We start from the raw sequence: 12745 nt of genomic DNA, 5'->3' as shown, positions 1-12745 counted from the left end.
CGGTGACTCTCCAGCAGCTGTAATTGCAGATTTTCGATGAGTTGGCTGTTTTCACAGAACACCGGCGGCGTATACACTACAGTTAGCGATACAATAAGTGGACATTGATAGTCCACCCACTACTAACCAACAACGTGGCCGCCTCCGAGGCAGCGACAACTTTTTTACTCCTTAGCCACGGTTCTGTCAAAACAGCCAACTTGTCATGTACTATACTGTAGTGTATACGCTGCCGGTGTTCTGTGAAAACAACAACAAAGTATAGCGCCCGTGGGACTTTAAATGAGGTGAGCACAACAAGGTCAATAAGAGTATACAAAGTAAACATAGTTTATAAATTTATTAACCACTTGCCTACAGGGCACTTAAACCCCCTTCCTGCCCAGACCAATTTTGAGCTTTCAGCGCTGTCACTCTTTGAATGACAATTGCGCGGTCATACAACACCGTACACATATGACATTTTTATCATTTTTTCCCCACAAATGGAGCTTTCTTTTGGTGGTATTTAACCACTTCCGGACCGCCCAACGTCGTTTTACGTGATGACTTTGAAGGAGGATATCGTTGTTATGACAGCAGCTAGCTGCCGTAACCCCGGTATCCTCTTCTTCAGCGGGCGGTCCGCTACAAGATAAAAGCGGTCTCTGTGGCTGATTCGCCGCAAGATCACTTTTATCGGTGGCAGGAGAGGATCCCCCCCCTCCTGCCGCGATCCGGTGCCCTCCGCCGCTTACCGGAGCCGTCGGCAGCGGCGATCGCGTCTGTCCCCTGCCTGGGTATGGTGACGAGTGAGGGGAAGATGGCCCCCACCCGTCTCCATATCATTGCAGGGCGGAAGCGATGTCAAAACATTACTTCCGCCCATAGTTCTTAAAAAGACCTCAGATCTCATATTTACACTAAAATGCAATACAAAAAACAAAAAAAAAACAAATTTGTCATTAAAAAAAAAAAAAAAAAAATGGCCCTTTAAGAACTATGGGCGGAAGTGATGTTTTGACATCGCTTCCACCCATAGCTCTTAAAGGGCCATTTTTTTTTTTTTTTTTTTTAAATGACAAATTTGTTTTTTTTTTGTTTTTTGTATTGCATTTTAGTGTAAATATGAGATCTGAGGTCTTTTTGACCCCATATCTTATATTTAAGAGGTCCTGTCATGCTTTTTTTCCATTACAAGGGATGTTTACATTCCTTGTAATAGGAATAAAAGTGACACAATTTTTTTTTAATAAAAACCGTGTAGAAATGTAAAAAAAAAAAAAAAAAAAAAAAAAAAAAAAAAAAAGGTAAAATAAATTTTAAAAAAAGTTTTTAAACGCGCCTCGTCCTGCCGAGCTCGCGTGCAGAAGCGAACGCATACGTGAGTAGCGCCTGCATATGAAAATGCTGTTCAAACCACACATGTGAGGTATCACCGCGATCGGTAGAGCGAGAGCAATAATTCTAGCTCTAGACCTCCTCTGTAACACAAAACATGCAACCTGTAGAATTTTTTAAACGTCACCTATGGAGAGGGTAAAAGTTTGTCGCCATTCCACGAGCTGGCGCAATTTTGAAGTGTGGCATGTTGGGTATCAATTTACTCGGCGTAACATCATCTTTCATAATATAAAAAAAAATTGGGCTACCTTTACTGTTGTCTCATTTTTTATTAAAAAATTTTATTTTTTCCAAGAAAAGTGCGCTTGTAAGATCTCAAATACGGTGTGACAGAAAGTATTGCAACGACCGCCATTTTATTCTCTAGGGTATTAGGAAAAAAAAGTATAATGTTTGTGGGTTCTAAGTAATTTTCTAGCAAAAAAAAAACAGTTTTTAACTTGTAAAGAACAAATCTCAGAAAGAGGCTTGGTCCTTAAGTGGTTATTTGACATTTGGGTTTTTATTTTTTGCTAAACAAACAAAAAAAAAGACAGAAATTTTTGAAAAAAAAAAACATGTTTCATAGTTTGTTATAACATTTTGCCAACGGGTAATTTTTCTCCTTCATTGATATTCGCTGATGAGGCTGCACTGATAAGCACAGATAAGGCGACACTGATAGTCACTGATAAGACGGCACTTATGGGTGGCACAGATGGGCACTGATAGATGTCACTGATAGGTGGCACTAATAGGTGGCACTGATGGGCACTGGTAGGTGGTATTGATAGGCAGCACTGGTGATGAGGCACTGATTGGTGACATTTATAGGTGGCACTGTGGGCACTGATAGGTGGCGCTGGTGGGCACTGGTTACAGCCTTATTAAAAAATGGATTAAATTCATTATTTTCATCAAAATTCTACAAACAATACCCCATAATGACAACGTGAAAGAAGTTTGTTGGAAATCTTTGCACATTTAAAAAACAAAAAAATAAATAAATAAATCCCATGTACATAAGACACTTCTGCACTTTCTGTTCAGCATTATATTCATTGTGTTCAGTCGGACACTATAGTTATACATTGTGGTAGCGAGGTTTATTTTCTGCTATGTCTTTTACAGTCATCATCATGGAGTCCGTTATGTTGGTTTGGGCCCGCATTCTCCCCGTTTGGCCTGCCAGGGCCTCTTTGGATCTTACACCCACAGCTCCCGGGACAGACATTTTCAGCGGTAGTCCGGTGATAAGGAGCATGTGTATTCCCTCTAATGCCCCGTACACACCACGGTCGGATTTTCCGATGGAAAAAGTGCGATCGGATTGTGTTGTCGGAAATTCCGATCGTGTGTGGGCTCCATCGGACTTTTTCCATCGGAATTTCTGACACACAAAGTTTGAGAGCAGGATGTAAAATTTTCCGACAACAAAATCCGATCGTTTAAATTCCGATCGTGTGTACACAAATCCGACGCACAAAGTGTCATGCATGCTCAGAATAAATTAAGAGACGAAAGCTATTGGCTATTACGTCACCGCGTTCAGAACGATCGGATTTTCCGACAACTTTGTGCGGCCGTGTGTATGCAAGACAAGTTTGGCCCAAAATCCGTTGGAAAAAATCCGATGGACTTTGTTGTCGGAGTGTCCGATCAATGTCCGATCGTGTGTACAGGGCATAACAGTTTTGTAAGTATGGGCGCAATAGGGCAGTCCTTTACTGTTTTGAGCCTATACAATTTATTTACCTTCTCCATTAAACTTATATAGTTTTTACCTTATACAGTAATACCTTGGATTGCGAGCATAATTCGTTCCAGAAGAATGCTTGTAATCCAAAGCACTCGTATATCAAAGCGAGTTTCCCCATAGGAAACAATGGAAACTCAGATAATCCGTTCCACAGATACTGCTTGTCTATGCAGCACCGCATGTGGCCAGAGGTGCGGGGGGGGTCGGAGACACTTGGAAACACTCGGAGACGCGCGCACCTCTGGCCAAATGAGGTACTGCACACCCCAGCGGCTTGAATCCTGCTCGTCTTGCGAGACAACGCTTGCAAAGTGAGTCAGAATTTTTATAAAAAAGATAGCTTGTATTGTGGAACGCTCGTAAACCGCGTTACTCGCAATCCGAGGTTCCACTGTAAATATCAAATTTGCATCAACACTTGAGGAAGTGAACTGGTGTTCACGAAACGCATCGAGTTACTAGGATGCATTCTTGTACTTATTTTGGACCCTTGTTATGGAAAATCATATTTTACTGCAATACTATGTGTACAACATTACGACTCTGTTCATATACCTGACATCTGTTTGTGGCTACTGTAAAACTTGTGTGAACCAATAAATCTGTTGTTTTTTTTTAATCAATACCAGTGTCACACCTCATTCAAATTCCCAAGGGCAACATTTCTGTATTTGCATGTACATAACAATTCACAGCCTTTGCTCAATACTTTGTTGAAGCACCTTTGGCACCAAATAATGAATTTTGTGTCTCATGGTCTGAGAATCCTTCAGGTGTTTTTTGGCAAACTCCAGGCGGGCTGTCATGTGCCTTTTACTGAGGAGTGGCTTCCATCTGGCCACTCTACCATACAGGCCTGATTGGTGGAGTTCTGCAGAGATGGTTGTTCTTCTGGAAGGTTCTCCTCTCTCCACAAAGAAACGCTGGAGCTCTGTCAGAGTGACAATCGGGTTCTTGGTCACCTCCCTGACTAAGGCCCTTCTCCCCCTGATCATTCAGTTGGGCCAGGCGGCCCGCTCTAGGAAGAGTCCTGGTGGTTCCAAACTTCTTTCATTTAGAGATGATGGAGGCCACTGTGCTCATTGGGACCTTCAATGCTGCAGACATTTTTCTGTACCCTTCCCCAGATCTGTGCCTCCATACAATCCTGTCTCGGAGGTCTACAGACAATTCCTTGGACCTCATGGCTTGGTTTGTGCTCTGACATGCACTGTTAACTGGGGGACCTTATATAGACAGGTGTGTGCCTTTCCAAATCATTTCCAATCAACTGGATTTACCACAGGTGGACTCCAATCAAGTTGTAGAAACATCTCAAGGATGATCAGTGGAAACCGGATGCACCTGAGCTCAATTCTGAGTGTCATGGCAAAGGCTGTGAATACTTATGTACATGTTTTTATTTTTATTTTTTTAATACATTTGCATTTAAACAAGCTTTTTTTTCACGTTGTCATTATGGGATATTGTTTGTAGAATTTTGAGGAAAATAATGATTTTAATCCATTTTGGAACAAGGCTGTAACATAACAAAATGTGGAAAAAGTGAAGCGCTGTGAATGCTTTCTGGATGCACTGTATGTACAGCACCCTGCCAACCCTTCCCACCCACCATCATGAACCTGAATTGCATAGAGAAGCACAGAGAACCAGTAATGACATCACTGGGTTTAAAATAGGGTATATCAAGACAATTGAAAGGTTGTATTTAAAAGTTTCATTAGCATGTTGTTGAGGAGCAAGGGAGGAACCAGGGAAGGCAAAATATAAGCAGATTAAACTTCAGCTTTAAATTTTAAAATAACGTATTTCAAACAGCTTCTTACCGCAAGACAGCCATAAGCCAATGCTGACCACCTGACAGGTCAGAGACGCAAACCCACTAATGACCAGTAAGATATATTGAAAGTCCTGGGTTCCAGCACCTAAATACACAAAATGGGGTATAGAGATTAATTGGGCTGCTAATGTTGGATTCAAGCCAAAATGTTAAAACATAATATTGATTTACAATAGAGTAGCTCCTATAATCCCTCAGTATATTAACTTAAAGTGTCATTAAACCCACATCATAAAAAAACGATCAATAAATGGTGTATTACATGCTGTTCATACTCACTCAGTCACTATGAGATTCATTTTCTGTATTCTGCAAAAAAACCTGGTTGATCCTGCTGCTTTCTATTAACAACCAGTGGTTTTTCGCCAAAATTCTAAAAAAAAATGGCGTGGGGGCCCCCCCAAAATCCACCAATTTGGTGTAGACCCTGTTCCAGCATGACCCCCATCTGCACCTATCCACCTCTATATGGACATGGTTTGACCAGTGTGGTGTGGGGGAACTTGAAGGGTCAGCACAGAGCCCTAACCTCAACCCTATTGAACACCTTTGGAATGAATGGGAATGCCAGTTGCAAGCCAGGTCTTCTCATCCAATATCAGTCCCCCAAATTCTCTTTTGGCGGAATGGCTAAAACTTCCCACAGACAAACTCCAAACTTTTGTGGAAAGCTTTCATAAGAGAGTGGAGACTGTTATAGCCACAAAAATGGAGATGAACTCCATAGTAATGGCCATGATTTTGGAATGTACTGTCCAACAAGCTCATTTAAGCATGATGGCCAGATGTCCATAGGCATTTGGTCATATGGGGGTTAATTTACTAAAATTGGAGAGTTCAAAATCTGGGACAGCTCTGCATAGAAGCCAATCAGCTTCCAGGTTTTTTTTGTCAAAGCTTAATCGAACAAGCTGAAGTTAGAAGCTGATTGGTTTCTATACACAGCTGCACCAGATTTTGCACTCTTCAGTGTTAGTAAATCAGCCCCATATGACCAAATGCCTGTGGACACCTGACCACCATGCTTATATGAGCTTGTTGGACATCACATTCCGAAATCATGGCAATTAGTATGGAGTTCCCCTCCATTTTTGCGGCTATAACAGTCTCCGCTCTCCTATGAAGGCTTTCCACAAAAGTTTGGAGTTTGTCTGTGGGAAGTTTTAGCCATTCCACCAAAAGAGAATTTGGGAGCTTAAGTACTGATACTGGATGAGAAGACCTGGCCTTTTTTTTTTGTGGTATTTGGGATGTCTTGTATAATATGCTTGTAGTTTTTTTCAAAACTGAAAATTTTGTTAAATAAAATCTGATTTTAAAGAAAAAGAGAAAAAAGGAAGACCTGGCTTGCAACTGGCCTGCTCATTCATATGTGTTTAGTAGGGTTGAGGTCAACCCCACATCGTTCATCCGTATTAGTTCTGTAAATGAAGCCATAGCTTTTAAATTTTTTCACTGAACTGAGTTTATAATTGATACCTGACTATTTTAGAAAAGTTTGAGCGCTCTGACACATTCGACTGTTTCTATAAATTACTTTTTGAGCTATTGACCTCTAAACAAAAGGAGCCTAGCGATCCATGTGCTGAACAGATATGAAAACACAAACTAGTCATATAAAAAACTTCATATTTATAATTTTTTTTTTTTAATGTTGAAAATATGTTCACAATCAGTTTTTTCAGTCCAGAAAAACACACAGGGGGTTATTTACTAAAACCGGAGAGTGCAAAATATGGTACAGCCGTGCATAGAAACCAATCAGCTTCCAGGTTTTATTGCCAAAGCAAGTAATTGAACCTGAATCTGAAGTTAGAAGCTGATTGGCTGCCATGAGAGTGCTCCAGTTTTAGTAAATCTCCCCATTTGTATTGTCTTTCAGGCTGGGTTCACACTATTGTGAATTGGATGTGGGTTCCCCGCATCCAATTTGCAATAGCAGGAGATTGTGACTGGCTCTCTATGGAGCTGGTTCACATATCTCCGCTGCGGCTCCGGTGTGAATTTGCACAGGAGCCCTGTACGTCTTTTGATCCGTTTCAGGTCCGAATTCAGCCAAAAATTCAAGCTGAAATCCGATCTGAAACGGTGAACGGGGGGACGCACCGGACCCCCTGTGATAGTGTGAACCTAGTCTAAAACAAACTCGTACACTCTAGATCTAATTTGATCGTTAACTGATTAACCTACCAACTCGTTACTGAATTGTGGTAGGAAACACCTCGAGGAAATGTAGGCAAACTCTGGGTAAACCTTTGAAAGCTGTCCACATTGGCCTCAGAGTCCCAATGTTGTGAGTGAAGTGTGTTACCTACCTAGTCAGTATGGATGGAATAAGCAAGACTTCAAGAGATTGGTTAGAAGATGTATGCCAAAGCAAAAGAAGCCCAGGACACTTACTTGCCCAACGTTGCCAGCATGAGAGCAGAAAAACCCCATTGGTGATGACGTTCATTAGTGGAGCCAACGAAAAGCAGACAGCAGGAATTCCCTCCTTACAGTCTAAAAAAGAGCACAATATATTTATCACTGATTATTACATGGATTAATATATACAAAAGTAATATTGTTACTTTCCAAAAAGCTCCATTCCAATCAAAACCATTTTGCAGTAATGCAATAAATGGGATGTGGGAGATGTGAGAGAACTCTATTAGTTGCTTTTTGAACAGTGGTGACCCTTAATGCAGAGCACAGGCGCGCTATCCTCCTAGCCTATCCTTTTCTCTTTTTCAAGCATGTGATTAGAGCCTGAGGCTCTAATAAGCTTCAAAAAAAGGTTGGGCTCGGGGCGCAGAGCACTGCACCCTGAGCCCACCTAGTTATGTGACAATGCCACTCTGATTCTCCTTATGGCAAATCAGGAGGCAGGTCCTGATTGGCTGAGAGGAGAAGCAATCCTATTGGCCTAGGTCGGAGACACACGGCCCCCATGATGCTGAGGAGGAGACGCAGGGCAAGCCGCTGCCCATCGCCCGGAGGGAAGCGCTGCCCGCGCCATAGATGGGTAAGTGCGGGGGATGGTAATCTACTGACCGCTTGGGGGGAGGGGGGGGGTCTCAGTAACTGGCTGGAGGGGGGCTAGCTGTGGTTGCATTGTTTGCTCCCCCCCCAAAAAAAAATATACTACCAGCCGCCACTGTTTTTGAACAAACCTTTGGGTGTTTATTGATCTCCCACTGGTGACACATTGTCGAACCATGACATACATGGTGTCACCAGGACAGGCAAAGAGCAAATTCCCCAATGGAAAAACAATAAAAGAAATAAACCTCTGGCAACCATTCTAAATCTTCCACACTTCTAGTCAAGAGTACAATATCTAGGCTGCAGTGAGACGAAATCTTTCAACTGAGACACAACCAGCTAACATAAACCTGACAGACATTCCAACCCTTCCACACTCTAGTGATAGGAAGTAGGAATGGGCTCGGATGTGTTCAGATCCAACCCGCCAGGAAGCCAGCACTGCACACCGCCAATCATAGGCAGCGTGTGTATGTGCAGCTGCCGGTCGGGAAATGCCTCCCTGCCTATGATTGGTGGTGTGCAGTGATGGCTTCCTGGTGGGTTTGATCCGAACACGCCCAAGCCCATCACTAATGGGAAGTATTTCAGTGACACCAATCAAAGGGCCATGTGACGTCATCCTGAAAAGAAGTGCCAGACCAAAATCAGATGAAAGTTCCAAGATAATTTTAATCAATGGTAAAAATAAAGTAATATAAAAACAGCCAACACATTATGGGGACAACACCATTAGGAGGCACTAAGATTAGTAGGTGATGTTCTAGAATTTGTATTATAAACTCTTATGCATATCTAGATACAGTATAATGTTTAATCATTATGACTATGTTTTATGTTTCATTCTTGTAGCCCCGATGAAGGGGGATTGGTTTCCCCCCCTGAAAAGTTTTACATGACTTTTTCTTATAAACAATTAAAATTATCTTGGACTCTTTCATCCAGGTTTGGTCTGATGCTCCTTTCTGTATTTCTAAAGTTTTGCTGTGTGGCTGCTGCCCTACCAGAGATGGTTTTAAGATTTCCTCCCTCTGGCTACGGCCTGGTTCACACCAACACAGCTCCCAACTGTCCCTGATTTGGAGCAATGTCCCTCTGTCCCTCATTCCTCCTCATTTGTCCCTCATTTTGGTCTGATATATATAGTTGTATATAAAATGCACTTTTTATCTTTCAAAAAGTGTTTTCCAGCACTAAACCTTTCATCTGATTTCTAAATTGCTGCATTTGTAAATTCCAAAAGCCAATATAAAGGAATAATTGTGGTAAAAAAAAAGCGCTTGTGGGTTTAACCAGTCTTGTTTTTTCGTACAATTCTCCTTTAAGGGGGCGTGGCAAGGGGCGTGTCCTATGCCTGCATACTTTTGCTGATAGGTGTCCCTCATTCCCATCTCAAAAAATTGGGAGGTATGCACCTTTGCATTTTTTTGTGCATTTTAAGTTTTGCAGAAACACACTACAGTCCATTTAACATGGTTTGCTATGGATGTAGTTCACATCTGTGCATTTTTATGAAAAGGGCCAGTTTTTTTTCCTGGTTTTTGGCTCTATAGATTTCAGCGGTTTAACCACCTCAATACAGGGCACTTTCACCCCATTCCTGCCCAGGTCATTTTTCAGTTTTCAGCGCTGTCGCACTTTGAATGACAATTGCGCGGTCATACAACACTGTACCCAAATGAAATTGTTATCATTTTTTTCCCACAAAAAGAGCTTTCTTTTGGTGCTATGTGATCACCTCTGCGGTTTTTATTTTTTGTGTTATAAACAAAATAAAAGTGACAAGTTTGAAAAAAAGGAATTATTTTTTACTTTTTTTGGTCAATATGTAGTCCAATATGTAGGCCAATATGTAGTCTTCTACATATTTTTGGTAAAAAAAAAAAAAAGTCGCAATAAGCGTATATTGATTGGTTTGCGCAAAAGTTATAGCGTCTACAAAATAGGGGATAGATTTATAGCATTTTTATTGTTTTTTATATTTTTTCTACTAGTAAAGGCGGCGATCGGCGATTTTTATCATGACTGCGATATTGTAGCGGACATATCGGACACTTCTGACACATTTTTGGGATCATTCACATTTATACAGCGATCCGTGCTATAAAAATGCACTGATTACTGTATAAATGTGACTGGCAGGGAAGGGGTTAAAACTAGGGGGCGTTAATTATGTTTCTTAGGGAGTGTTTCTAACTGTAGGGGGAGGGGACTCACAAAAGGAGGAGCCCGATTGGCGTTCCTCTGTACTGGGAACACACCATCGGTCTCCTCTCCTCTGACAGGACGTGGATCTGTGTGTTTACACACACAGATCCACGGTCCTTCTGTGTTACCGGGCAATCGTGGGTGCCCGGCAGACATCGCGGGGCCTGGGGGACACGTGCATCGGGTCCCGAGTGACACAGCGGGCGCGCGCGAGTGCCGTCGACAGCGCACATCATATGTGTGAATGAGGCCTTAGGCTGGGTTCACATTAAGGGTCCTATGCATCCCCATTCACCATTTCAGGTCCGATTTCAGCCCAAATTCTTGGCTGAATTCAGACCTGAAATGGACCAAAAGAGGCACAGGGCTCCTGTGCAAATTCGTACTGGAGCCGCAGCGGAGATGTGTGAACCAGCTCCATAGAGAGCCAGTTAAAATCTCCTGCTATTGCGAATTGGCTGCGGGGAACCCACATCCAATTCACAATAGTGTGATCCCGGCCTAAATGTACAAGTCTAAAAGATCCCAGCGCCTCTTTCAGTATGTTGTTCTTGATACTTGCGATCCTGTTGCTGGAAACAACTCACTAGCATTTGGCAGAGAAGCACCCACCTGTTTTCACGGGTGAGCTAAGTGAATGACATTCTGCAGACCCCTTTCACACTGAGGTGCACCGCATTAAAAACGCTTTAGTGTCGCTTTACCGTAGTTTTAGAGGCCGCTAACAGGGTGCTTTTAATCCCCACTAGCTGCCGAACAAAGGGTTAAAAGCGCCCGTGTTGCAACGCTGCCAAAGCGCTTTGCAGGCGCTTTAATAGCGCTGCCCATTCATTTCAATGGGCAGGGCGGTTCGGGAGTGGTGTATACACCACTCCCAAACTGCCCCAAAGATGCTGCTTGCAGGACTTTTTTTCCTTTCTTGCAACCGCAGCGCACCAGTGTGAAAGCAATTGGGCTTTTACACTGGGGAGCTTTTCAGGTGCTATTTTTTTTTTACAGATACCTCCAACACTGGCTTATTGGAACAATCATAATTTGGTTCAAAAAGCTTCCCTACCTGTCCCAGCTTATTCTATCAGTTGCTCCCCAGCATCTCATAGACATCAAATCATTTTAGATAAAATCAACAAAAAAGGAGCAACTGATGGTCATCTTATTAATTTATTGCTTATAAAATTTGAGTCTCAAGAAAGATAAAAGGTAACCAACGCATTTTTGGGATCAACTTGTTATAACTGATGCCCATCTCTGAACATAGGGGTTCTACAGGGAGCTTTGACATTGCCCTGATGAAGGCAGAGCTATAGCCATAGGCGCACGTACAGGGTGTGTCTCACCCTCTGCGGTGAAGATTCCCCTGCCTGACACCAATCTCTGTCTGACTGCTCTACTGACTGACACCATTCACTGTCCTACTGACACCAACCTCTGCCCTACTGACATGTCCACTGCTCTACTGACACCATCTATTGCTCTACTGACATCGTCAATGTTTGAGTACATTTTAAAACGTTTGATTACATCTATTTATAAGCGTGTGTGTACACCAAAAGTATTGGGACGCATGCCTTTACATGCACATGAACTTTAATGGTATCCAAGTCTTAGTCTGTAGGGTTCAAAATTGAGCTGGCCCACCCTTTGCAGCTACAGCTTCAACTCTTCTGGGAAGGCTGTCTACAAGGTTTAGGAGTGTGTCTATGGGAATGTTTGACCATTTTTACAGAAGCGCATTTGTGAAGTCAGGCACTGATGTTGTGTGAGAAGGCCTGGCTCACAGTCTCCGCTCTAATTCATTCCAAAGGTTTTCTATTGGGTTGAGCTCAGGACTCTGTAAAGGCCAGTCAAGTTCCTCCACCCCAAACTCGCTCATCCATGTCTTTATGGACCTTGCTTTGTACACTGGTGCGCAGTCATGTTGGAACAGGAAGGGGCCATCCCCAAACTGTTTCCACAAAGTTGGGAGCATGAAATTGTCCAAAATGTCTTGGTATTCCGAAGCCTTAAGAGTTCCCTTCACTGGAACTAAGGAGGGTAAGCCCAACCCCTGAAAAACAACCCCACACCATAATCCTCCCTCCACCAAATGATTTGGACCAGTGCACAAAGCAAGGTCCAATAAAGACATGTATGAGCAAGTTTGGGGACATGGTGAATCCAAACACAAGAGTTCTTGTGTCTGGATGACAGCTTCAATAACTTATTGGCTTTTCAAGGCTTCATTATTGCTGGATGTTTAACCTGCATGCCATTTATAAAAGATAAAAATCCCAGAGTGTACTATAGTGTGAGAACCGAATAATTTACCAATATTTTTTGGTGATAACACATGGATAACATGCCCCCGACAATGTCATTGTATGACGAAACGCGTAGGGAGAAGCAACATGCTGACATTACCACAATCCTCGAGTCCCGGAAGGACGGGCTGCTATACATGTGCCAGCCGGAGCTATTGTTTTTAAGGCTTTTTTTTTTACAACTTCTGGAATGTAAGTGTAATTTTAAATGGCTTGTCTAATAAAGTGATAACAATTTTACTACTATCA

General features: G+C 42.5%; 1 protein-coding gene across 1 annotated transcript in view; it reads right to left on the bottom strand.

Annotated features, from left to right (window-relative positions):
* Positions 1-12745, bottom strand: part of LOC141121133 (uncharacterized) — a 45015-nt gene that overhangs the window by 20114 nt on the left and 12156 nt on the right. Inside the window, exons 3-4 of the mRNA XM_073611064.1 lie at positions 7362-7463; positions 4948-5046 (exon numbers count right to left, since the gene is read on the bottom strand). Of these exons, the coding sequence (XP_073467165.1) occupies positions 4948-5046; positions 7362-7463 (201 nt within the window). The remainder of the gene's footprint in view (positions 1-4947; positions 5047-7361; positions 7464-12745) is intronic.

This window comes from Aquarana catesbeiana, linkage group LG01, assembly GCF_042186555.1.
Source record: "Aquarana catesbeiana isolate 2022-GZ linkage group LG01, ASM4218655v1, whole genome shotgun sequence".
Lineage (NCBI taxonomy): Eukaryota > Metazoa > Chordata > Amphibia > Anura > Ranidae > Aquarana > Aquarana catesbeiana.
The sequence above is the reverse complement of the archived record's forward strand: the minus strand, read 5'-3'. Positions and strand labels throughout refer to the sequence as shown.